Source organism: Aethalodelphis obliquidens, unplaced genomic scaffold (genome assembly GCF_003676395.1).
Source record: "Aethalodelphis obliquidens isolate GAN/ISIS:26980383/991018 unplaced genomic scaffold, ASM367639v1 scaffold37, whole genome shotgun sequence".
Lineage (NCBI taxonomy): Eukaryota > Metazoa > Chordata > Mammalia > Artiodactyla > Delphinidae > Aethalodelphis > Aethalodelphis obliquidens.
Genome location: NW_020837981.1, coordinates 16,171,763 through 16,199,255, shown reverse-complemented (window position 1 = coordinate 16,199,255; position 27,493 = coordinate 16,171,763). Strand labels below are relative to the sequence as shown.

Sequence of the window (27,493 nt, the reverse complement as noted above, 5' to 3'; positions counted from 1 at the left end):
AATCACAGTGATCACACAGCATTTAATAAACACCATCAAGTGTCTTTTATGCACAACATATATAAATGAATGAATGAAATAATAGGATGTCCATAAGCTTACAAATGTCTTTTTCAAAAAATCTGGGACTTCTCTTTCTATTTTGATAGGATACTGACTCTCATTTTATATATTACATCCTACCAACATAGCTGAGAATCAATTTATGAAATATTTTGTGAGATAAGATAGATGAAGTAGGGAGGAAACAGGGCCAAGTATGTCAGCCAGGAAGGGTGAGGTGCCTATGTAGTTAGGAACTGGAAAGAGTGTAGGAGCGAAGAAAAGACAACAGGATTTGCTGACTGATTCAGTAGAGGGCATCAATCTGAAGGAACACTTCAATGATTTCAAGGCTTCTAGGATGAAGGAGATCATCACTTTCAGAAATGAAGCAACCAGTTGTAAGGAGAGATTCTCAGTTTAATTTGAGGTACAAAGACTTTTGGCTTTAGATGGGACCCCAGAGTTACATTTTCAAAATTAGAACTTTTTTTTTTTTAAGTAAGAAACACCGTAAGTTGGTTTCTTAAGTTCAAACAGTAATTGCCATGGTATAGGCAGAACCCACTTTAAGCTTAAGGACTGATATACTATAAACTCACAGAGGTCCCTTAAGTGGATAGAAGTGCCATGTCCAGAGGCAGAGATGCCTGCCAAGTTTGGCTCTGGATCTGCCATGTATTATATGAGTCCTTACTTAAGGCTAGATGTGGAGTGACAGAGTCCTGGAAATTTCAGGAAAAGTGTAAAGTAGAGGGCCTTCAAGTAGGAAAGCAATATTTTTTAGCTATTATGTACCCCTCACTTTACATCTGGCTATCTTATTTCTCATCACAACCCTACAAAATAGGTATTAGCATTTTAGAGATGAGGACATTGGGTTTAGAAAAGCTAAATAAAGTGCTCACGCTAGAAGGGAAGGACCTCAAATTCTAACCCAAATCCTGATGTTTATAGGGGCCAAGTCATGCTCAGTCCAGTTCTCCTCATAACGCCCCACTTTACCCTGTATACTAATTCCATGAAGCCCAGAGAAGGTAAATCCCACATTTGGAGCCAAGCTGGGGCCAGAAAGCAAATAGGCTGATCACCCTCCCACCCCCGTCAAAGGTCCTTCCAGAGCTGACACACGCCTTTCAGGATATGACAACCTACACCACCCTACAAGGGATGGAGAGAGGGAGAAAAAGCAACCGGCTCAGGAGAGAAGCAAAGAGAAAAAAGGAGGCAAAGAGGAGTTGTCAGAATGGGGTGAGGAGGTTGAAGAGTTAACTGTGTCCTTTTGCGTCTACTGATAACCGTAACAAAGAGACCGACTACCTAGCGTATTTCAGGAAGCTGAGCCTTGGCCAGCTTCATTCCTGATCGCCTTTCAGGAACTAAGTTTTAACCCTTAGCGTAAATCCAGAAAAGACAAAGTAAGGCGAGCAAGGTGTGCACTTCAGGCAAAAGCGGAAACTCGCAGTACGAACCAAAACTTGACCCAACCAGGCAGCAGTGATTTGACGACAGTTTGAAAGACAAGTTTGGCTGCAAGACTCGCCTGCCGTCGAGGGGTGGGGCCGCAGCAGCCCCGGCCGCGTTTCCTCCAGGCCCACACCGCCTCCGCCTGCCACGTGACCCGCCGTGTTGTGGTCCGGCCCGCGTGGGTGGCGGGAGCGGCGGGAGGGCGGGGGCGAAAAGGGGCGGGTCACGTGACGGGGTTTAAATCTCCCGCAGCCGGAGTCGCGGGGGCGCCAGTGCCGCGAGTCGAGCGGGAGGAGAGGAGGCGAGGGAGGAGGGCCAGAGAGGCAGTTGAAAGATGGCGGACGAGGCGGCGCTCGCCTTTCAGCCCGGCGGCTCCCCCTCGGCAGTGACGGCTGAGAGGGAGGCCCCGTCGCCTCCTACCGGGGAGCCGCTCCGCAAGAGGCCGCGGAGAGACGGCCCCGGCGTCGGGCGGAGCCCGGGCGAGCTCGGCGGGGCGGCCCCCGAGCGTGAGCTGCCGGCGGCGGCCGGCGGCTGCCCGGCGGCGGCGCTGCGGCGGGAGGCCCAGGCGGCGGCGGCCGGAGACGGAGACAATGGGCCGGGCTTACAGGGCCTATGCCGGGAGGCGCCGCCGGCCGACGACTTCGACGACGACGACGACGACGAGGGCGAGGAGGAGGAAGAGGCGGCGGCGGCTATTGGGTACCGAGGTGCGCAGGGCGCGGGCGGGCCGGGACTGCGCATCCCCCCCCCCTCCTCCCGGGGCCCCTCCTGGGGTGGGGGAGTGTCGGGCGGGCTGGGGGCTCGGGGCTGGCTCTGCGGCGTCCCCCTCTCCACTAGGGCCCTTCTTAGCTGCGCGCCTCCGGGGCTGCGGGCCCGGCTGCCGGAGCGGCCCGTGGACTCACTCCCTCCCTCGCTCTCTCCCCTCCCTCCTCCCTCGGCCGGCGGCCCGCCCCAGTGGCCTCGCGCTTTGCGCAGCCGCGGGGCGAGCTAGCCTCGCAGCTGGTTTAAAAAAAAGTTTCTCTCCCCTCCTACTCTTTTAACGTATTGCTTTTGTTAAATGTCTTGCTTCTCCGCCCACCCCCCACCCCCGCACACTTAAACATGAAACTTTTTGACTGTCCCTTGCACCAACCTTTTGCAGTTGCCTTTGCAAACTGACACCTGTGCAATTTGTGTGTGTGTGGTTTTTTTTTTTTTTTGGAGGGCCTTTATTTTTAAACTTGTTTTAAATTTTAAAGAGTGTAGTTGCTTCTAAAGACGTTACCCCTCTGTGGTGCAACTAATAGTGGGCATAGGAGAGTAATAGTAGTTTTAGAGTACTTTGAGTAGTATTTTTTCTCTAATCGTGTTCTTAGATTAAATATCTTCTTGTGTGTGTATATGTAACCCTGAAACACGAATTGACATTTTTCTGGCATAGTAAAGCAGATGTGATAGTTGTATATGTCTTGTCATCCTTGAGTGTTTCAGAGTTTCTATCCGGATAGATGTGCGTCTTTATTAATATTTGTATCAAGAAATCCAGTCAGTGGGCCATTTGATCATATCAAAAGGCAACAACGTGTGCATTAGGGATTGGATTAGAGAAACAACCCCTGTTTTCAAGATACATAGTTTAATAAGGGAAACGAATAATGCAAAGGTATTTTTGTATGTTTAGTGTTATATGAGAGAAGTGCAAGTTGCCATGGTAATATTAGCACGACTTTTTTGGGTAAATTTTTATTTGATAAGTTTTATGAACTATTATTTGTGATCGATAGATTCAGTCGAACTAGGTTACTACTTTTTGTGTTTTGATTAAGTAGACATAATTTTTTTCTAGATTTTGATGAACTGAAACTTAGATTCCGAGCAGAATCCCTAAAGATGAGGATATACTGTTCCTGTGAATGGTGCAGATTGATCCAGTAGGCATTCTTTACACAGGCACTATGAATGTTAAGTGTTTTATCATTGAAAATTGTTGCATCATAATTATAGATCTTCATAATTTTAGATGCAGATTGTTTCAGAAACCTTGGGTTACTTTTGGTTTCTTTTGCAGATAACCTTCTGTTTGGTGATGAAATCATCACCAACGGTTTCCATTCGTGTGAAAGTGATGAGGATGATAGAGCCTCACATGCGAGTTCTAGTGACTGGACTCCAAGACCACGGATAGGTATGGTTTCACAGTTTAAGAGCTATCTTTTTCAGTATTCTCTTTTTATGTCAACAAAAAATATATTTCTCTGTCCCCTTGTAGCCTGGTGATGAGGTTCTTAGGTGTTTGATGAGATTTAATATCATCCTGGTTTTAGGGAAAGTCTAGTGCTTTGTACTGTTTTTGTTTTAAAATAATCTCTGTATGTAACTTTTTTATTTCTGGTTTCCTGTACTAGAATATAAGTCCCATGGGGGCAGGGATTTCTGACTGATTTGTAGACTGTTTTGTCAGTGCCTAGAAAAGTGCCTGGCACATAGTTTGTCCTCAGTAAATATTTATTAAGTATTTTGATGAAATGAGAAATATTTTGAAGTAGAGCACAGTATCAGATTTTTATACCAAGTAGTAACATGACCATCTCAAAATGTTCTTTCTCTTAATGTGCTGGGTTTTTTCAAAAATGCCTTGACTGCTTAAACGTAGTAATGATTAGTTCATTTTTAGTGTTTATATTTACTGTATTTTTGGTTTTCTCAAGCTAGGAACTGATCTAAGAAATTTCAGAAATTTCAGATCAAGAAATTTCATACTTCTGTCATGTTTATGTTGTATTTTTCTAGATTTTAACCATAGAAATTTAATTCTAGTAGTTAATTAGTTTGACTCTTAAAATACATACTTGGTATTTTATAGCTCTAGGGGCAGGCTCAACTCCTGATCTCTCCCTAATAATCTCTTTGGGATATAGCATTAGATCTGAAGATGCTGTGAATGAAACACCTTTATAGTGCATATTTTTACTCTGCAAAACAGTGTTAAGCATTGCTAATTTCTTACTTCAAAAAATAAATGAGATTTTCAATTACTTGGAAGTGGATCTGATCTAGTTCTTTTCCCTCTTGATATAGGTCCATATACTTTTGTTCAGCAACATCTCATGATTGGCACAGATCCTCGAACGATTCTTAAAGATTTACTACCAGAAACAATTCCTCCACCTGAATTGGATGATATGACACTGTGGCAGATTGTTATTAATATCCTTTCAGAACCACCAAAAAGGAAAAAAAGAAAAGATATTAATACAATTGAAGATGCTGTGAAATTACTGCAAGAGTGCAAAAAAATAATAGTTCTAACTGGAGCTGGGGTATGTAAGATGTATAAAACACTAGTATGGGAGGTGGTGTATGTTTTTTCTTAAGCCTTGCCCAATTCAGAAACATTTTTCTGGTGTAGAATTTATCCTTATATGATGATGGGCATTTGTGTTTGAAACTGCTAAAAAGTGAGTGCAGGAGCAATTACTAAATTGGTTCAGTTTTTTAAAAACCTCTCGATAACCTTAAAAAAGATTCACGTCTGTTTACTGGCACAGTAGGTAAGTGGAATTAAGGCAAGATTTTTACCTACATTATACCACAACTTCTAAGGAGATGCAGGGAATTCTGCTTGCATTAAAGTGTGTCAGGGTCTGATAGAAATTGGTTATTTGTTTGACCTTCATGGGGAAACCGGGAGCCTAATATGTGTTGGCAAGTAATGCAGTGTTGGAAAGGTAACAGATTCCTGACTCTCCTCCATTTTAAATTAAGGTGATGTGATTGTGGTGGGTTGAGATTTTTCATTTGTTCCACTTTAGGTCTCAAATAACTAGTTACTTAGGCTATTTCATATTGTGTGTTGAATGCAGAATATGTTACATGGTAGCGACCAGGACAGCTGTTGGAGAAAAATCAGTCCTGCTTTCTAACCTTTTGGTTAAGGGAGGGTGTTATTTAATCTTAAATGATCATGAAGAATAGTTGCACTTTGCTCCCCGATGTGATTTAGGCAAGTTTGTTTTGCTCTGAGGCTAAAGTGGAGTAAATGCTGACAAAATTGTGAAACAAAAGGATAACTTCTGAAGTCCCTATTTGTAATGTCAAGGTTTATTTGTAGAAAAAGCATAGTGTTTAAATCTATTCTTAAAAATTGAAATATTGTACAACATAGTTTTTTAAGGAAAATAAAGAAATTTAGCGTTCTTGAAGTAGTAGCACTCTAACCCAGAAGAAGGATTTCTTTGGAAATAGTTCACTGTGATAGAAATTCTTGCCTGCTTTCTAGTTAAAATAATTTGGAATGGTTTACTTCGTTCTCAATCAAGTTGGTATTGTTTTAATTTGTTGGTTAAATGCTTATAAAGGTTTAAAGTTAGCCTGACTTAAAATTCTTTACCCCATTATGAATGGAATATGTGATGGATTTAATTATACTGGTTTTCTGAGTGTTTTATTTCTATTAGAAGTTAAAGTAGGGCATTATCTCCATTCCCCAAAAGAAGTTTCAAACTAAAAATATTTTTCAGCTCTTCCCTAATTGTGTGATAAGAGGACTAATAATTATTAAGGTAGCAGTAGAAGATTTAATTATACAAATTATGCCATGCGTATTTCAGGTTTCTGTTTCTTGTGGAATACCTGACTTCAGGTCAAGAGATGGTATTTATGCTCGCCTTGCAGTAGACTTTCCAGACCTTCCAGATCCTCAAGCAATGTTTGACATTGAATATTTCAGAAAAGATCCAAGACCATTCTTCAAGTTTGCAAAGGTACTACAAACTCTTCTAGTTGTTTTTTGACCTTCTCTCATGAAAAATTGTTTTAAATGGTAGTCTAGTAAATTGACTATTAGTACTGTGGTGGAGTAAAATCATTGAAATAAAGTCATTTTAGTCAGAATTCCCTTCTTCCCAGAAGGGACTGTCATTTGCTTTTCTTCATTTTAGGATTGAGCTTATTTTCAAAGAAGAGGCTATTGCATATTTTTCAAATTTGCACTTCAGTAATGGCCTTTACATTGTCCAGGCTTTTTTAGAGGTTAGTAGATCATATAAAAGTAACATCAGTGTTTTGATTTTGAATATTTTTTATGAATCATAAAGATTATAACATCTGCCTTTGGTATGTTTTTTTTTTGCGGTACGCGGGCCTCTCACTGTTGTGGCCTCTCCCGTTGCGGAGCACAGGCTCCGGACGCACAGGCTCAGTGGCCATGGCTCACTGGGCCCAGCTGCTCCGCGGCATGTGGGATCTTCCTGGACCGGGGCACGAATCCGTGTCCCGAACCCGTGTCCCCTGCATCGGCAGGTGGACTCTCAACCACTGCGCCACCAGGGAAGCCCTGGTATGTTTTATAGTAGCTAGGTTTTAACACACGAGGATGTGCCTGAGAAATTTGTGATTAGAGGTGGAGAAGAATCTTAGATTGCATTTGAGTCAAGGTTGATCTGTTATGCTCTAGCGTCTTTAGTGCGCCTCTGTTCAGTTCAGAAGCCATTTGCCATGTGGGGCTGTTGAGTGCATAAGTGTTCTGAGATGTTATGTAAGTGTGGAAGACATACCAGATTTTGGAAACCTAGTATAGAAAACATGCAAAATATAAATTCTATTCTGTTATATATATATAAATAATGATTATGTGTGTAAATAATAATACTTTGATATTGGGTTATAAATGAGGAAGATTTCACATTGTTAATGTGGTTACTAGAAAATTTGAATTGTGTATATGATTCATACTATGTTTTTATTTGGCAGCTCTACTCTGGAGTTTAAAGTTTGATGTTACAGTCTTCCCTTGGTATCTGAGGGGGATTAGTTCCAGGATCCCTCAGATACCAAAATCTGAGGATGCTCAAGTCCCTTATATAAAATGGCATAGTATTTGCATATAATCTATGCACATCCTCCCTGTATACTTTTTTTTTTAATTTAATTTTATTTTTGGCTGCATCTGGTCTTAGTTGCTGGATCTTTGTTGAGGTGTGAGGGGCTTCTCTAATTGAGGAGCACGGCTCAGTTGCCCTGCGGCATGTGGAATCTTAGTTCCCTGACCAGGGATTGAATGTCCCCTGCATTGGAAGGTGGATTCTTAACCACTGGACCACCAGGGAAGTTCCCTCCCTGTATACTTTAAATCACCTCTAGATTACTTATAATACCTAGTATAGGCATACCTTGTTTTATTTTGCTTCACTTTATTGCCCTTCACATATTCTGTGGGCCTTTTTTGTTTTTACAAATTTGAGGGATTGTGATCAAGTGACTCTGTAGGCGCCATTTTTCCAACAGCATTTGCTCACTTTGTGTCTCTGTGCCACATTTTGGTCATTCACAGTATTTCAGACTTTTTCATTATTTGTTACTGTGATCTGGGATCAGTGATCTTCGTTACTGCTGAGGACTTAGATGATGATTAGCATTTTTTAGCAATAAAGTATTTTTAATTAAGGTATGTACTTATTTTGGAGACATACTGCTATTGCATACTTAATAGATTACCATATAGTATAAAAATAACTTTATATGTACAGGGAAACCAAAAAATTCATTTCACTGACTTTACTGGGATAATTCACTTTATTGCTTTGGTCTGGAACCAAACTCATGATGTCTCAGAGGTATGCTTATATGATGTTAATAGTCGCTGGTGCAGCAAATACAAGTCTTGGCTTTTGGAACTTTCTGGAATTCTTTTTCTCTGAATATTTTCAGTCTACAGTTGGTTGAATCCAAGGATGTGGAACCTGCAAATATGGAGGGATAACTATGCATTATACCATACCCAAGAAATTTTATCTTTTTTATTTAAAAAAAAAAAGATTTATTTATTTATTTGGGTGTGCCGGGTCTGTAGTTGCTGTGCGCGGGATCTTGTAGTTGCGGCACGCGGTATCTTATAGTTGCGGCATGCAGGATCTGGTTTCCTGACCAGGGATCGAACCCAGGTCCCCTGCATTGGGAGCGTGGAGTCTTTAGCCTTTGGACCACCTGGGAAGTCCCAAGAAATTTTACTTTAGATGTCTTTTTTCTATAGTTTAGCTTTATGGAAAGAAACTGTAAAATTGTTGTTGCTAAACTTTAGTATATTTGAAAGGGTCTTTTGTATTAGTGATTATTTTTTAATGAGCATAGAAGTGAAGTGGACCTGAATTTCCATTAAGGGATAACCTCAGCTACTTTCAAATCATGTGGTCTATTTATATACCTATAAGAAGAACTCTGCCAATTCAGAATACATGGTACTAGCTTAGATTGATGGACTGTCTAAAGAAATAATTTTGTTTTGTGCAAGTGTGCTTATAAATGGGAATTAGAGTAAAATGGGGAAATTACATTAGATTTTTTTGGATATGATTTACTTGCTAGAACTGAAAACTAAATTTGAAAATTTTGTAGGCTACTAAGAAATTTGAATCTTTCCAGTAATCAACTTGAAACTTATAAAAAATTTGAAACTTCATGTATCAGCGGTGATGATGGCCATCTATATCTAGCCTTTAGAACAGACAGCTGGTTCACACTAAATTGAACAAATAATGTAGAGTATCTCTTTTCCTTTGTTACATGAATATGAATTCATGAAGATTCACTGTTTTTAACATACTGGTGCTAGGGGTTCTACTGCATGACTTTGAACACCAATGAAATATCACTTAGTTACTGGTTTCTTGCATTGGACCTAGGACACTGGCTCTAGTTATCAGAAATTAACAATTTTTTTTTTCTGGCCGCGCTGCATGACATGTGGGATCTTAGTTCCCAGACCAGGGATTGAACCTGTTCCTCCTGCAGTCTGCAGTGGGAGTGCGGAGTCCTAACCACTGGACTCCCAGGGAATTCCCCAGAAATTAGCACTTTAAGAAAGGCATCAAGTAACTAGAATTTACTTTGATCTTGCATCTGATTATAAGAGCTTGATTCACTAGTGCATTTATGTAATGCTCACAAGGTTTTTGTTGTAAATTCTTTGTTCTGAGAGGAAACAAAAAACATGCTCAAACTAACTTTTCAGCTTTTTCCCCATCACTTCAGTGTATACTAAATTGCCTGACACTTGGGGAAAATGTGGTAACTGAGAATACAAATAGCAAGGTGAGAAAGATTGTAACCTTAGTTGTCTAAGGCATATAATGGGTATTCAGTTTTAGCTTAAACTGGTTTTGACATGTAAGAATCTATAGAAGCAATTAAGAATTATTCTTACAAAGACAAATTATAAAAATACACATAATAGAAATCTAGACTGCTTAAGAGAAAATAAAATATCTGAATTGGAGTAAAAATGGCACAGTGTTAATGTGTTACAGTGTACAGATTTCATAGTACCTAGGAGAAGAAAAAGTTGGAGGGGCAGCATGTTTCGCTTCTCTATGAAAGTTTAAGTTATGGTAGGAGCTAAATAAATAATCTTTATAACTACCACTCATATAGGATTGTTGTACTTCAATTCTTACATTAGGAACTGCCAAAAGGAAAGTACCTAGTTGGTGAAATAGCACTTAAAATACATCGTAATAGGTAAGAGAGACTGAGTTAATTTGGGTCTAAAAATGAACAGGAAAAAGCTGAAGGACAAATAAGTAAGGACAAAGAATAAAGGATAGTATTTAAAAATGAAGGATGGGGAGAGTATGTAAATATTGTAATATTTTACTGGATTCCAAAAAGAATACATGAGTAAAATAGTCATAACCTAAAGTTTTCTTCCAGTGTCTGTACTAAGGAGAAAGTTAATTAAACGATGGTTACTTTGCTAGTTATTAGAGAAAATGAATTTTTTTTAATAGAAGTGTAGTTGATTTACAATGTTGTGTTAGTTTCAGGTATACAGCACAGTGATTCAGTTACACATATATATGTATCCATTCTTTGAATTCTTCCCCTTATAGGTTATTATAAAATATTGAGTATAGTTTCCTGTGCTATACAGTAGGTCCTCATTGGTTATCTATTTTATATATAGGAGTGTGTATATGTTAATCCCAAACTCCTGATTTATCCCCCCTCCCCTTTCCCCTTTGGTAACCATAAGTTTTTTTCTATGTCTGTGGGTCTATTTCTGTTTTGTAAATAAGTTCATTTGTATCTCTTTTTTTTTAATATAAGTGATACATTTGTCATTGTCTGGCTTACTTCACTTAGTATGATAATCTCTAGGTCCATCTATGTTGCCGCAAATGGCATTATTTCATTCTTTTTTATGGCTGAGTAATATTCCACTGTACATATTTACCACATCTTTATCCAGTCATCTGTTGATGGACATTTAGGTTGCTTCCATGTTTTGGCTGTTGTAAGTAGTGCTGCAATGAACATTGGGGTTGCATGTGTCTTTTTGAAGTATAGGTTTCTCTGGATAAATGCCCAGTAGTGGGATTGCAGGATCATATGGTAGCTCTATTTTTAGTTTTTTAAGGAACCTCCATACTGTTCTCCATAGTGGCTGTACCAATTTACATTCCCACCAATAGTGTAGGAGGGTTCCTTTTGAGAGAAAATAAATTTAATAGAAAACCATGAAAACAGGAAATATTGTGAATTTAGGCATTTTGGAAGGAAAGTTTCTACAGATGTATCAAGCCATTGATTGTATATAACTGAGAAGAAGCAGATTTCATCTAGACTGGAAACTCAAAAGTAACGGAGAGGTGTGTGAAAGAGGTAACTGGTTCATTAGAGCAGTTTCTCAACCTGTTGACTCTGGGATGGATAATTCTTTGCTGTGAGTAGCGGTTCTGTGCACTGTAGGATATTTAGCAGCAACCAATGGCCTCCTCCCTTTAAATGCCATTAGCCCCCCACCCCAGTCTTGACAATCAAAAATGTGTCAAGATGTTGCCAAATGTCTCCTGCAAAATTGCTCCCTGTTTGAGCACCAGCATGTTAAGTGCGCCTAGCTTTAGTACCACTTTGAATTCTTCTACACAAGAACAATTAAGGCCAACATTAAAGCTATATATATTCTTGTTCTGAACTGTTGTCCTCTTGCATAATAAGGGTTTAAATTGATAATGAGGTTGTGGTCATGGTCCTGAGGAGTCTAAATTCACTGGTGCTGATAAAAATGAGAGTGGTTTAAGAGTCAGTGAAGGTGAAACTGAGGTTGTATGAAACAACTTTTTTTTTTAAAAGGACTGTGTTCAGAGAGTGTAGTTGCTCGCCCATATTGAATACAGTGAATGTTCTTTCCCTTAAAGTGATAAAATTCAAGAAAAAGTAGAGGGAGAAATATGAACTTCCAAAAACATATATTTATTCAGTAAATTGTCACTTTATTGATAATGTGCAGATATACCAGATTATGTAGTTATAAAGCTAAGAAATCTCAAAACCAGCTCATTACTTAAAAATCAAAAAAAGCACACACCCCCACCCCCAAAAAAGGCCACAGTCCCATTCACTTGAAGACAGTATGTTAATACTGACTTGTGTAGGTGGATTACATATAAGTGTAGACTATTATATTTGGGTGCATATTATAAAGATGGGGTCTTTTACCTACTGCTTTGGATTTGTAGTATTTCTGTTTAATAAACTTTCAGATGCTTGAATACTTGATAACGGTCATAGTGTTCATCAAGTGGTCTACTGTAACTAATCCTGCAAGTGTTCCTTTTGGATGTTTCCTGCTTTCTGTTATTAAAAAGGTATTGCTCCGATTGTCCTTTCTGGTATGTTTATAATGTTCTTAGGATAAATTTCTGAAAGCAAAACTGCTAAGGGTCCTGATTTGTTTTACCTTATTGCTGCCTGGAAAGCAGGCAGCAATATATACTCCCATCAGAAGTATAATATATACTCCCATCAGAAGTGTAGAAGTGTACGAGAAAACTGATTTAGCATGCCCAAGCCCTCTCCCCCACAAAAAAAGCCTCCCGTGATACGTTATTAGTATTAAAGTATTTTTTAGAAAGTGTGTGTGTGTGTCTGTGTGTGTGTTGGTGTGTATGTTGTGTATATGGTTTTTAAAAGGAATTCAAACAGTACACAACAAACGATAGTTGGCCTCTCCCTTCAGTCTTCCCTACCTCTAATCTCTTTCTCAAAGGTTACCATGGTAAAATGTTTCATTGGGTTTCCTTCTAGGAAAAAAAAAAAAAAAAATGAGTAAACCTGTTTGTGTGTGTGTAGGGGGGAGAGGTATTGTAAGTTTCTAATAATACTTTAAAAATGATTACCAACAGAATCACATACCCTTTTCTCTACAGTGCTTTTTTCCCATTTGATATCCGCGGAAGTAGTTTCATGGCGGCACTTAGATATACCTCATTTTAAAGAAAAGGCTGCATAGTACTGTTTGATAGTTGTACCCCAATATATATAATCAGTCTCCTGTTAGTGGATATCTAGAGTTGTTTTTAAGGCAGTTAAAACTATCAGTGTAATAAATAAAAAATTAGCATGTTCTCATTAGTATTCAGTTTTTGTTTACTAGTGTAGATGACTGCTTCTTACTACTTGCCATGTGTATATCTTTGAGTTGCCTGTCTGTTCTTAGCTTTTTTTTTTTTCTTTTCCACTGAGATGCTTTTCTTTCTCATACTAATTTGTGAGAACATGCGTTTTTTTGGCCGCAACCTGCAGCTTGTGGATCTTAGTTCCCTGACCAGGGATTGATCCCAGGGCATGGCAGTGAAAGCACCAAGTCCTTAACCACAGGACTGCCAGGGAATTCCCGAGAACACGGGTGGGTTTTTTTGGTTTTTGTTTTTTTATTTATTTGGTTGCGCCTGGTCTTAGTTGCCGCAGGTGGGCTCCTCAGTTGTGGCTCACCAGCTCCTTAGTTGTGGCATGTGAACTCTTAGCTGCAGCATGCATGTGGGATCTAGTTCCCTGACCAGGGATCAAACTAGGGCCCCCTGCATTGGGAGCACGGAGTCTAACCACCAGCCAGCCACCAGGGAAGTCCCCAAGAACATGTATTCTTGAAGAGTGTTTTTACATTAGAGGGTGATTGGAATTCCAGGCTCTACTAATCCCATGAAGGATGTGCAATGTGAAATATACTTACTAGATTCGTTTTAGTGGACTGATTTGCAGTACCTAATAGAAATGGTATTTAGCCTAAAAGAAAAATAGGAAACATGAGGTTGAGGGATGAGAAATTGCATAGTGGTTAAGAGCTGCACCTTGGCATCAAAACTGGGTTTGAATGATAGTTCTGCTACTTGCTAGCTCTTGTGACTTTTGGCGCTACTTCTGTGATTTGGTTTTTTCATCTGCAAGATGGGGGATACATGTCTACAGGAGGGTCAGCAGACCTTTTCCTGTAAAGGGCCAGGTAGCAAATGTAACCTGCTTTGTGGACCACATGGGAACTCTGTCATACTGTGTTCTTTTCCTTTACAGTCCTTGAAAATGTAAAAACCCAGTCCTCAGCCCAGTCTACAGCATTATTATAAAGTGCTCCTGTTATGCCTGTTACTTACATTAAGTAGTAATGAATGCTTGACTAATTGAAATTCTCTTGTGTTAGATTAGTACAGGGGCCGGCAAATTACAGCCTCAGTCCAAATGTGGCCCACTGCCTTTTTTTTGTACAGCTTTGAACTAAAATTTTTAAATGGATGGGGAAAAAAATCAAAAGAATAATACTTCACATCATATGAACATTATATGAAATTCTAATATCAGTGATTGTAAATAAAGTTCCACTGGAACACAGCTATGCTCATTCATTGGCCTATTGCCTGTGGCTGCAGATATACAACAATAGAAGACTTGAGTGGCTGCCACATAGACCGTAAGGACAGAGACTGAATGGCCCACAAAGTCTTAAATACTTGCCAACTGGTGTCCCAGTGTGGAAAAATTTTGCTGAAGCTTGAGTTCCTTGGGGAAGTCACATGTTTAACAGGAAAAAAAGTAGTTAAATTTGTCAGGTGACTTAACTTTAATTTGCAAGTATTGAATAGGTAAGATTTTTAGTAGTCCATGGTTTAGTGGAATGAATGAAACAAGACCAGGGATTATGAGGATTTTCCTTACCAGGATCAATTAGTTTCACTTATTTTTTGACAGCATGGAGAATGTAAATTCTAGTTTCTTAACAGCTCTACCTACTTACTACCTAGCAAATAGTGGCATCTCAAACTTTGATGAGTCCTTTTAGTTTTGAGGGGCTGCAGTTAACACCCCTGCTTTTGACTGGAATCTCATTCATATTGCTAGAAATTTTAAGAAGCAAGCAAGCAAGCAGAGAGCATCTCTGGAGAAAAACCATTATTTCTACATGAAAGCTTACTGGGGCAGATAGTTCTAAGCTTTAGTTTTGGTCACATTGGTTGCCTATGGCCAATTACTGGATTGTTCGCATGTTTCTGGACACTGCAGCCTGTCATTTTAATAGTATTTGAGCCTTTGGTCCCAGCTGTGCTTCCACTCTATTCTAAATGGATCCCTGTGGCAATAATAATGGTCCAGCCCACATGATTGGTTCCTTAATGGGCCTTAAGGAGGTTCAGATTTGGGATGGCCTGTCTTGCTTAGAACTAAAGTGTCACAGTTTCAACTTGAAGAATTAATCTATATTTTATCTGAAAGTTGTATCTCCAGTCAATTAGTTTTTAGCAAACTTTCCTTGTTAAGTAAGAGCCTGATTTAGGAGTAATTCTATTAAAAAACAGTCATTTCAGAGTAAATTTTTTCCCATTATTTCAGATTATATCCCTTAGTTGGAACACAGTATTAAATCTAATGATTCAGACATGGTCCACTACATATTTGAAAGAAAAGAGACAAAGTTAAGTTTCAAATCATCATAAAATGTAGGCTTATAAGATGAAACAAACCCTTCATAAATTATTCCCAACTACAGGAATTGATTGGTAAATTTAAGGACTAAATTTCCCTGAACTGATACATGAAGGGAAACTAGAGTGTAGAGCTGAATCTAGTGTCCCACAGGTTTTTGTTCTTCTTACCCTCTTTTTTTTTTTTTTTTTTTTTTTTTTTGCTGTACGCGGGCCTCTCACTGTTTTGGCCTCTCCCGCTGCGGAGCACAGGCTCCAGACGCGCAGGCTCAGCGGCCATGGCTCACGGGCCCAGCCGCTCCGCGGCACGTGGGATCCTCCCGGACCGAGGCACGAACCCGTGTCCCCTGCATCGGCAGGCGGACTCAACCACTGCGCCACCAGGGAAGCCCACCCTCCCCTTTTGAAAAGGGTGGGGATAAGGCACACAAAAGTTCATTCCGGGAGGATGGAGTCCTGGTACTCTGCCCAGCCTTGTTCTGGAGGTAGTCAGCCATTTGTTCTTGCGCTGCTTTTGGCATGCTATTAGCACTTTCCTTACTACTTTAGATCCTATTTTATCTGTTGCCTAGAATATTATAATATTTGTTAAAATACTCTTTAACAGCTGTTTCCAGAGGGGAGGTTTGCAAGGTGCTGGTGTTTAATCCTCTAAATGTATTAGAACAGAGCAACCTGGGAAGAAAACAGTGATTAATAGAGAGCACAACCTAATGGTCCAAAACGTAATGTGGCTTTCAGTTTTCTATAAACATTAGCTTTAATAAACTCTTCACTTGTTACTTCTTTCTATATGCATTCTCTTTCTTAAATTGCAAAGTTCATGAACTTTATGATAAAAATTTGAGAGGCAAAATTTTTGGGTTTTATATAACATTTTCAGCAGCATATGGACATGGATGTGATAGTCTTATATAATGAGATTTGCATATTATTTTTACTTAAAAGGTATCCCAGTAGTTTTTTCTAAACTTGAAATATTAAGTAGTTTAGAAGTAGTCATCTAGAATCTTAACTGTCAGACTTTTTTGTATAATGTCAGAAGTGAAGTCCCCTACCCCCCCATCCCCATTTTATAGATTGTTTGTATCCTTCCTGACTTGATGTTTAAATTAATGTATCTGTATACTTTGCATATACTTCCCATTTTTGCTTAATAACAAAACAAAAACAAAGCTATACACAGTGGTGACTAGCTTGATTTTTTTTCACATATGTCATGGGCCATCTTCCAGGTCAGTGTATCGAGCCCTCCTTCATTCATTTTAATGGCTGCATACTCCACTATTACTGATGTACCCTATTTCTCTGACCAGTCCTCTGTTGATGGACATACGGTTGTATCTTGTTTTTTTGCTAGCATTGTAATAGGTTAGAGGCTGTAATGAATGGTAAGGAAGTAGGCAGAACTGCTACTTCAAAGAAAAAAGAGAAGAAACTTCCTTTGCCATAGTCACTTACTAAATGAAGTTTAATGAAAACACTGTCAAAAGTTGAGAGGACCAAAATTGATACTTTTTCTCTGATCTTTTTGCCATGTGTATATCTGAATTCTTTGTTTTTAAAGAAGAAACAGCATTGAAGCATTATTTGGGGGGAAAAACACACACACAAAATCCAGCAACTCAGCATTCATGAGCAACTCTATACTATACCAGTATGTGCCTGTGCAGTGGAAGGAAAACAATTTTGGTAAGGAATTAAAACTTCAGCTTTAAACTTCCAACAGGTTGATATTTATAATAAATGATGAATCAAGAAATTTTTTAATATTATGTTGACAGTACCTTTTTTAGTTTTAAAAAAGAAGTCACCATATCTTTGATATCTTTAATTTCAATTTAAACTTTTTCCCTTTTTCCTTACAAAAAAAAAATCATTTGCAGCCAACAAAAATTAGATATATATTAAGGTATGTATTTCTTCTGACTTTTATTAAAATATCAATTAGCATTTATAAGAGATGTTTGTGGGTCGACTTTATCCTTTTCAAGAGGCCATGTTCACTAATTGCTGAGTTTTACACATATGACAGCAACAATCCTTTCATAAGTGTGTGTGGCATCCATCTAGATGCTTTGAGATGCTCATGTATTGTTTTTTAATTATCATTGGTAGTTTTGTTTTTTTGTTGTTGTTAAACCTGTGATATTTGTTAACACTTACATAATCTTTTTTCTGCTTTTTGCGTTATCTAGGAAATATATCCTGGACAATTCCAACCATCTCTTTGTCACAAATTCATAGCCTTGTCAGATAAGGAAGGAAAACTACTTCGCAACTATACTCAGAACATAGATACACTGGAACAGGTTGCAGGAATCCAAAGGATAATTCAGTGTCATGGTTAGTAAACTTCAGGATTGCTTTTTCTGTTACATATTAGTTAGTTTTGTAGGAAAAGTTAGGATTAGAAAAAAGGCTGCCATCCAGGAATGGAGATTAAGCCTTATTGTTGAATCATGTTATCTGATCAATTGTAGATAAATGAAGGAAAGTAGATTGCAAAAATATGAAACCAGAAATATTGGCCTTGACACTTAATTGTACAAAATGTCAGATATTAATGTGCTTTTGGATTTCAAAAGATGCAGCAATTATGTAACATTAAATTCTTTTAAATAACCTTTTTTGATTACAAAAGTAGTATTAGCTATGGATGAAAAAAATATGGCATCTTTAGGAAACCAAAGGAACTGCTGAGTAGTTCAGATGTAGGCTTCAGAAATTTGAAGACTAAATCTAAAACAAGTGTGAACAGACCATTTTCTTATGTATCTAAACTGTTTTTGAAACACAGCTGTTAAGCTAAGGTAATACAGTTGTAAACTTCCAAGTCTGCAGTTTTAGTCCTGGAGGAGTTGGTATATTTTATTAAAAGAGTAGCTTTAGGAAGCATCATTATATCAGCATCTCTCTCATGGAGTCTCTTAAAAATTTTAAAGTCGCTAGCTTTTTTGTTGTCAAGCTTACATTATAACTGTTACTTAAGAAATGGAAAAATTTCTTTAATAAAGCATATATTTGTTGGTTGTTTTTAGGTTCCTTTGCAACAGCATCTTGCCTGATTTGTAAATACAAAGTTGACTGTGAAGCTGTACGAGGAGATATTTTTAATCAGGTAATTTATCACCCATATCTTAGGAACTGTGCATGTCTCTGATCTGTTTCTTTTACCTCAGTCCTTTTTTTCTGGAAGTATTTATGTGGTACAGAAACATCCAGGAAAACAAATGTTAGTTACCATTGGGAATTCCAGAGAAATACACAAAAACCTTTCAAAACCTTAAGTTAAAAACATTGCTACATAATCTCTTGATTGATGAAGTTGACTACCTAATATATAAGCCTAAAATAAAAACCCAGATCATTAAGTGTGGTGTTACTTAACATTAGTTTTTCTCCTTACTCTCCCTTTTTAAAAGTGCCTGTCAGATTCATTTTGTAAAAAATATTTCATGTACGCTCATTGACCAAAAAATACAGGAAAATATGGCAGAGAATAAAAACCATCCAGAAATAAATTCTGTATGCTTAGTTGCGTATATAGTTAATCATATAATTATGAGAAGATAGCATATTAAAATGGAATCCTTTTTACAAACTTTTTTTAAAAGTTAAGTCTCACCTGTGTACATATATACACATGCTGCTTTTTCCTCTTAATATATAATGGACTCTTGAATATCAAATGTAGGTCTATACAGATATAATAGCAGCATACACAGATAATAGCGAAATTGTATTTCATTGTATGTTAATAAACTTAACGGGTCATTGATAGTTGATGTTTAGGTTTTATCCAGTTTTCCCTGCTATTTATCCACAGCTTTTCTGTTTTCTTTGATAATTTTGAAATGATTTCTTGGGAAGTGTGGAAATGTTGACTCTAACTCGGGCTTGCCCTTCTCTTTCCCACCTCAACTAAAATCTGGAACATGCAGGTGGTTCCTCGATGTCCTAGGTGCCCAGCTGATGAACCACTTGCTATCATGAAACCAGAGATTGTCTTTTTTGGTGAAAATTTACCAGAACAGTTTCATAGAGCCATGAAGTATGACAAAGATGAAGTTGATCTTCTCATTGTTATTGGGTCTTCCCTGAAAGTAAGACCAGTAGCACTAATTCCGAGTAAGTGGGTGATGATTTTTTTTAGAGAACCATTTCTATATATTTTGCCATGGGTTGTGGGTCTGTAGAGTAGACCTCAATTATATTATTCTGTTTTTTGTTCAAGAGTGGTGAAGAGCCGGACTTTTTTTTTTTTTTTGGCTGCGTTGGGTCTTCGTTGCTGCACGTGGGCTTTCTCTAGTTGCGGTGAGCGGGGGCTACTCTTCATTGCTGTGCGCAGGCTTCTCATTGTGGTGGCTTCTCTTGTTGCAGAGCATTGGCTCTAGGAGCACAGGCTCAGTAGTTGTGGCACACGGGCTTAGTTGCTCCGCGGCACGTGGGATCTTCCCAGACCAGGGCTCGAACCCATGTCCCCTGCATTGGCAGGCGGATTCTTAACACTGTGCCACCAGGGAAGCCCCCAAACTTTAATTTTTTTAGGTGACAATATTCTTGCTCAGGAAGATTGGTTGGTTAATCTGACATTTCAGTGGGGCAAGAGGGCTTTCAAAACAGAAGTAATAACAAGGGGAAACAGTTCAACTTAAACTTTTCAGTGGAATGTGCTTTAATGTGGCAGGAGTTAGCATGAGCTAATTTTACATATACTGAGGAAACATATTAAAAATAATCTGTATTTTTAGTCTTAATTTGAGTAGTTAATCTTTGAAATGTAATTGATTTTTGGTCCAGTAAGTTCAGATGTATAGCTTGATAGATGTGTAACGTACTCATGTAAGATAGAATTTGGGGGCTCACAATGATTGGTTTGTTTTTGTAAGAATAACAATCATGCCTTGTCAATCATTGTATGTGGATCAGCTCTACCCACAAGGGTGTTCATGTGTATAAAAATGCTCAAAAAACAATTTAAGTCCCTATTATTCTCAGGAATATTTCTTTAATCCATGCTCCCATACTACCTTTTTTCTCCCTCTAATGAGCAAGCAAGGGGGACTAATTTAGTAGCATCATTTGTGCCATAAAAGTGAGGGAAGGAGGAGAGGAGAGTATTATCAAACCCTTAACTGGAGAATTAAAATTGGACCCCCATACCAGCAAACAGAGCAAAGTGCTGGAAGAAACAGAGTTAAACTCTCCAATTCTGCATCTTTTTCCTAGCCCACATGTAGTGGCTTTAGCAGTTTAACTCAGCCTTCCTCAAGTAGCTGTGAAATTCTGTTAAAGTAGATTATAGGACAACTTGTAACTAAAAAAAAAGAAAGAAAATTTAATGTATAATTTGCGTGTTATTTTTTTCTATTTAAATGTGAGGCAGAGAACTTCTTCCAAGTTTCCTGTGGGGTACTAAAACGTGTTGGTGATAGGCAAAGGTACTTTTTAAAAAATGTAAGACATTGGTACATATAGTGGAGAACAGACTGGTATGAATTTTCACATATCAGAAGCCATTTTAGTAGAATAACTATTACCTATACTGTGCCAAGAACTCTTCTCTGCATATTAACTCAGTGCTCACTGCAGGCTTGTGGAGAAGTACTGTTATTACCCCATTATACAGACAAGGAAATTGAATACAGAATAAAAAGTGAGGCGATTACCCAGAGGTAACCAGGTGACAGGAGCAGAACCTGAAATTTTGCTGCCCATCTGTTTACTTGATAGTTTGATGGTATGTAATAGCTTGGTTGAATACTAGAGTTGGGTATCTTCTTTGCTATTGGGAACATGTTAGATTTTTTTTTTTTTTTTTGGCCATGCCTCACGTCTTACAGGATCTTGGTTCCCTGACCAGGGATAGAACCCTGGCCGTGGCAATGAAAGCGCAGAGTCCTAACCACTGGACTGCCAGGGAATTGTTAGATTTTTACATAGTGTACCTCCCTTCCTTTCTCTAATTCTTACTTTTTTCACCCTATTCTTAGGTTCCATACCCCATGAAGTGCCTCAGATATTAATTAATAGGGAACCTTTGCCTCACCTGCATTTTGATGTAGAGCTTCTTGGAGACTGTGATGTCATTATTAATGAATTGTGTCACAGGTTAGGTGGTGAATACGCCAAACTTTGCTGCAACCCTGTAAAGCTTTCAGAAATTACTGAAAAACCTCCACGAACACAAAAAGAATTGGCTCACTTGTCAGAGTTGCCACCCACACCCCTCAATATTTCAGAAGGCTCAAGTTCACCAGAAGGAACCTCACCAGCAGATTCTTCAGTGATTGTCACTCTTCTAGACCAAGAAACAAAGAGTAATGTTGATGATCCAGATGCGTCTGAATCAAAAAACTGTGTCGAAGAAAAATTACAGGAAGTACAGACTTCTGCTAGGAGCATTGAAAGTGTTAATGAACAGTTGGAGAGTCCGGATTTGAAGAATGTTGCCTCCAATACTGGGGAGAAAAATGAAAGAACTTCAGTTGCTGAAACAGTGAGAAAATGCTGGCCAGCTAGACTCGCAAAGGAGCAGATTAGTAAACGGCTTGATGGTAAGAAAGGCTGTTGAAACATTTTGAAGGTTATGAAGGTTATAATTATTCTAAAGAAATATTTGTAAGAAGTGAGTATTTGTAAGAAGTGAGCAATTTTGGCAGGCTAGTTAGGGTAATTTTATGCGGCTAAATGTAATAGTTGAATTGTGTTTAGAGAAAGTGTAAAGTTGAGATTTTAAGGCAGAAAAAGAACGGTATCTTCCGTAATATGGGGGAAAAGTGGTGTGAAAGCATGCTCTGTACCTTGTGTTTCTCTAGGGAATGAGAAGGTAAGCATTTAATTGGGAAATACTGAGTGCTCTGCCATTTTCTGGCGAGAGCTTTAGCTAGTAGAAATGATTGAGATTTGGGTACTTACTGTGGGGCAGTGACTTCACATTTTCTGATTTTAGTATCCTGAGGCAGGAACTATTACTACTCTGGTACAGGTGGGAAACCGAGGACCATAGAGGTTAAGTACCCCAGGCAAGGTAACGACTAGGGTGTGGAAGAACCAGGTGGATTCTGGGTTCTCTTAACCATTAGGTCGTGTTGTTTCAGATCTAGAAAACAGCTGGTTCTTTACCACTGAGTATCAGAAATACCATCTACCCTGTTTTGACACATGGGAAGTCTTTTTATCAATTAGTTTTTTAAAAAAATAATTAATTTTGGCTGCATTGGGTCTTTGTTGCTGTGCACAGGCTTTCTCTAGTTGCGGCGAGCGGGCTTCTCATTGCGGTGGCTCCTCTTGTTGTGGAGCACGGGCTCTAGGTGCATGGGCTTCAGTAGTTGCAGCACTAGGGCTCAGTAGTTGTAGTGCACAGGCTTAGTTGCTCTGCAGCATGTGGGATCTTCACGGACCAGGGCTCAAACCCGTGTCCCCTGCATTGGCAGGCGGATTCTTAACCTCTGCGACACCAGGGAAGTCCCTATCCATAAGTATTAACATAAGTGAAATCACTTTCTACTTTTTGAAACCACTTGTGACCAAGTATTAATCAAACAGAAACTTGTGCTCTTAGATGCAACAACTTTGTACAGCTTAAAACATTAAGTCCCATTCCACTTATTATACATGGTGAAAACTGACAAATTTGAGACAAATGTATTAAGTGTTGTAATCATTTGCTCTAAATAAATTTTAGTTCAGTTGAATAAGCCTTTGGGCATTTTCCATACAGCAAGTTCTGGAGACACTGATCAAGCTACTGATATTTGTGTATATAATTACAAAAATAGGTGATATTTTAAAAGGTTTATGCTACTTGGAGGGCACTAGGTTATTGAAGGCTTTCTAAAAAACCTAAGTTCTGACTTTGGTCTTGAACTGTAATTAGGGAAAGTCTACGGGGGGGAAACTAGAAAGAGCATAGAAGAATACTTACGCTTTCAAATGTGGCAAGTGTCAGAAGTAGAGATTGATTTAGTCAGGTAAGGTAAGTCTCTATCATACACAGAGTCCCCCTAGGCACTGGCAGCATTCTGTGGCTGTCTTTTTGACAGATGGGTCAAACATACAAAACTCTGCCCCAGAAAATTGGTATTATACCTTGGTTTTATTCTACCAATTTAGACCTTTTAAGGTACAGGCTTTGGAATTAGACTGAGTTGTCAGATCTACTTCTCTCTCATAGCATTGTGAGCATTTGAAAAGATAACGGATGAAAAGAGTGTAAAACTTAACATTTTTAGCGGTTAAAACCAAACAACAGCTGCCACTGTTTGTTGTGAGGTCGAGGCAGAAAGGGGAGGAAGTTGGAGCATATAGGAAGTAAAATGTAAATGTCTTGAGGGTTGCCAAGAGGGCAGAAACAGACAGGTATAGGGTATGTCCACTGAGAAATAGATGATTCAGTTCTTCAGGGGAGGCCAGAGCAGAAAGAATTTGTTTTTTAATATATTTATTTTTTTGGCTGCTCTGCACGGCATGCAGGATCTTAGTTCCCCCAGCAGGGATAGAACCCAAGGCCCCCTGCATTGAGAGCAGAGTCTTAATTTAACCACTGGACTGCCAGGGAAGTCCCTGAAGTGTTCTTTTTGTAAACATGGCCTAACCTATAGAAAGAAAGGGCAGGGGAGCCATGTGCTGGGGCCCTTTAACAGACTGTGAGGGGATGTGAGGGGATGTGATTCAAAGGACATGGCCCTAATTAGAAGCACCAGGTGGGGTTTTCTTTCTCCAGTCACTGAAACACAATGAAATAAGTGGTTTCCATGCTACAACACATAATAGGTGAGAACTGGGTCATGATGGGGTATAAAAAGCTTGAAAGTCATTTTGAAGAGAAACTCACGTACGTTTGGTAGATGTTATGTCACTCCAGATAAACTATGCAGTTAGGCTTTTGTGAATCAGTCTGGGATATGGTTCAATAAATATAACACGGTGTGATAACAGACTTAAGTCAGAAGGTACTTGGTGCTTGTGAACATAAGGGCATAAAATATTTCATCATTAATGTTTAAGGTTCCTACCCATTCACTTACATCAAAATGTAAACAAAAGCAGGGAATACTTCTTACCATCGGAGGTCAAATCTTGTACTGCGAATGCTAATTTGGGAGGGCGTTGGGAAAGAAAGCTTAAAAGGCCAGCACTAGATCAGTGCTTCTCACACTTTAACGTGATAGGACTCTTGTAAAAATAGATTCAGAGGGTGGGTGGTGGGCTGGATACTTCATTTCATCTCATCAAATCTGTTCAAAGGGAGTTTCATTGAACGTGGCTGTCTACATTTTTTTCATACTTGCTTCATAGGGTTGTGAAAATTATTTCATATCCAGATGAGGAAATTGAGGCACAGAGATAACTCTCCCAATTTACAAAGTTGATGAGTGGCAGAACTAAGATTTTCATGCAGGACTGAGTCTATAGCTTGTGTTTGAGAAACTACAGTAATAGCCTCTAGTAATGATACTCAGGTAAAAGGCTAGAAGCTACACTTTATTCCAGACAGCCCACTCAGACCAAGTCTTAGAAAACTGGAAATAACCCACTTCTCTCTTATTACTGTATTTCAGGTAATCAATATCTGTTTTTACCACCAAACCGTTATATTTTCCATGGTGCTGAGGTATATTCAGACTCTGAAGATGATGTCTTATCCTCTAGTTCTTGTGGCAGTAACAGTGATAGTGGAACATGCCAGAGTCCAAGTTTAGAAGAACCTATGGAGGATGAAAGTGAGATTGAAGAATTTTACAATGGTTTGGAAGATGATGCTGATGTTAATGAGAGAGCCGGAGGAACTGGATTTGGAGCTGATGGAGGTGATCAAGAGGCAGTTAATGAAGCTACATCTATGAAACAGGAAGCAACATGCATTAACTATCCATCGAACAAATCATAATGTAATATTTGTCCAGGTACAGGAATTGTTCCACCAGCATTAGGATCTTGAGCATGTCAAATTGAATGTTTACTTGTGAACTCAGTAGAGCAAGGACACCAGAAAGGTATATTATTTATAGACTGGTAAAACAGTTTTTTTTCCCCATGGGTAATTTTTAACTTACTTATTTCTGTGCTTATACACTCAAACACTAACTCTTTTTTTAAAACAGAAAGGTACCTAAGTATCTTTAATCAGCTGTTGGACAAGACTTTCTTTTAAAGCTTCATTTGTATGATACATCCATATGTATATATAATTTTGTTTTTGCCTAGTGAGGTTCAACATTTTAAAATTTTCAAAAAGCCATTGGAATGTTAAATTAATGTAAAGGGAACAGCTAATCTAGACCAAAGAATGGTATTTTCACACTTTTCTTTGTAACACTGAATGGTTTGAAATCCTCATTCTGTTCCGCTAAACTTTTGATTCTTTATTAGCACAATTACTTATTTTCAAACACTGGCATTTTCCAGAACTTGTGGCAGCTAACTTTTAAAAATATCTCATGACATGCAATCTGAGTAGAAGGAAGTCAACAATATGTGGGAGAGCACTCAGTTGTCTTTGCTTTTTAAAGTGAGACTTGATGCTAACGGTTTCAGGAATATTGTATTTGTTCAAATGAAGATGGCTTTTGTACTTCCTGTGGACATATAGTAATGTCTATATTGGCTTATAAAACTAACCTAAAAAACAAATAAATGCTTTGGAAATGTTTCAATTGCTTTAGAAACAACAGTGCCTGCCTGGGTCCCCTTAGTTTTGAGAATATTTGCCATTGTTGTTTAAATATACCTATCAATCAATCACAGTGGTAGAGCTTGCATTGATCCTTTCCATAAGTATTAAACTGCCAAGATGTGAATTTTGCAAAGCCTTTATGAATCAATAATAATGGTACTTCAACTGGGGGGGAGAGTGTAGTATTTTGGACTGTTACCTCTCCCCCCGCCCCCCATTAATGAGAGCAGCAGACCCCCGATTACAGTTTCAAAGCCAGTAAGTACATGTTTCCTGTTGGGAGGATTTGGTGTGTAATAAACACCAAACAACTAGCCTAGTATTATGGAGATGAGCGTGGTGTAACTTGTAATAGCAGAATAGTTAATTAAACTAGTTCTTATAACGTATTTAAAAGCTTAGCCTGCCTTAAAACTAGAGATCAACTTTTTCAGCTGCAGAAGCTTCTAGCCTTTCAAAACAGTTCATACTTTATAAAATTGCACAGTAAGAATTTATTTTGCAGACCTTTCCCCCAACATTGCTTTCAAATAAAGTATTCCTGTGTTGCTTTAGTATTTATTACAGCTTAACAAAAAGGGTTTGAAATATAGCTGTTCTTTAAGCATAAAATACCCAGCTAGGACCGTTACTGCCAGAGAAAAGAATTTTATTGAATGGCCAATAAATATTGATGTCTCAATCTGAATTTGACTACACTAAAGAATGCAGTATATTTAGTCTGCCATTTGCATGATCTGTGTTTGTGCTATAGATAATATTTTAAATTGAAAAATTTGTTTTAACTTATTTTTACAGTGAAGACTGTTTTCAGCTCTTTTTATATTGTACATAGTCTTTTATGTAATCTACTGGCATATGTTTTGTAGACTGTTTAATGACTGGATATCTTCCTTCAACTTTTGAAATACAAAACCAGTGTTTTATACTTGTACACTGTTTTAAAGTCTATTAAAATTGTCATTTGACTTTTTTCTGTTTAAGGTATAAAATTTTAAAGTTTTGCAGCTTTTGTACAGCTTTGAGGGCTATATTAGATGCTTTCTTCTCATACTACATTTCTTCATTTAATTTTATCTATCAGTCTCACCAGAACAGTACTTTGGCAATGAAAGTTCTGGTTGTAGCAACTGGTGCATCACCAAACGTTTCAAAACTAATATTTCAACCATTCTAGGCCAGGAGCCTCAGGCCCTGCCTTTTCCCCTCCTTTAACCCTGCCTAAGAATAACTAACCTGACGTATGAAGATTTGACAAAGGACCAGCACTTTGAACTCATGTGCTGTAATCCTGTGTCCAAACACAAGGAGTGGACAAAAAATGACTCTAGATCATATTTGGTATGGACTTTCCTACTATTCAAGAGGGCAGGAACACGCCCCTTACAAAGAGGTAATGAATAAATCTTGACTGGCACGTTCCTGCTCTCAGGTCGCTTGCCTTCTCCCCAGCAGACTTTTGAAGTGAATCTAAAAACAAGAAAACCCCTCTGCCCCTGTGTATCTTGTTTGCACTAGAAAAATTACCTGTAAAACCCCATCCACAGATGTTATAAAAATAAGAAACAGCGACATC

At 38.5% G+C, this 27,493-nt stretch overlaps 1 protein-coding gene across 2 annotated transcripts; it reads left to right on the top strand.

Moving 5' to 3' along the window:
* Positions 1-1,765: 1,765 nt before the first annotated feature.
* On the top strand, positions 1,766-26,904 carry SIRT1 (sirtuin 1). Of its 2 annotated transcripts, XM_027130094.1 has the most exons (9): positions 1,766-2,216; positions 3,557-3,673; positions 4,567-4,808; positions 6,099-6,251; positions 17,435-17,582; positions 18,278-18,357; positions 19,181-19,367; positions 21,233-21,796; positions 24,803-26,904. In XM_027130094.1, the coding sequence occupies exons 1-9, from the start codon at positions 1,844-1,846 to the stop codon at positions 25,129-25,131; spliced, it is 2,193 nt and encodes a 730-aa protein (XP_026985895.1). In that variant the 5' UTR covers positions 1,766-1,843; the 3' UTR covers positions 25,132-26,904. The 2 variants fall into 2 exon arrangements, with proteins under 2 accessions (XP_026985895.1, XP_026985896.1); XM_027130095.1 differs by lacking the exons at positions 1,766-2,216; positions 3,557-3,673; positions 4,567-4,808 and adding an exon at positions 16,804-16,928.
* Positions 26,905-27,493: the final 589 nt, after the last annotated feature.

Bases quoted from the DNA above. Each gene is read 5' to 3' on its own strand.
- SIRT1 (XM_027130094.1), top strand. From the start codon at position 1,844: ATGGCGGACGAGGCGGCGCTCGCCTTTCAGCCCGGCGGCTCCCCCTCG. The intron at 2,217-3,556 runs GTGCGCAGGGCG...TTTCTTTTGCAG, and splicing joins GGCGGCTATTGGGTACCGAG to ATAACCTTCTGTTTGGTGAT. The intron at 18,358-19,180 runs GTAATTTATCAC...TGGAACATGCAG, and splicing joins GAGGAGATATTTTTAATCAG to GTGGTTCCTCGATGTCCTAG.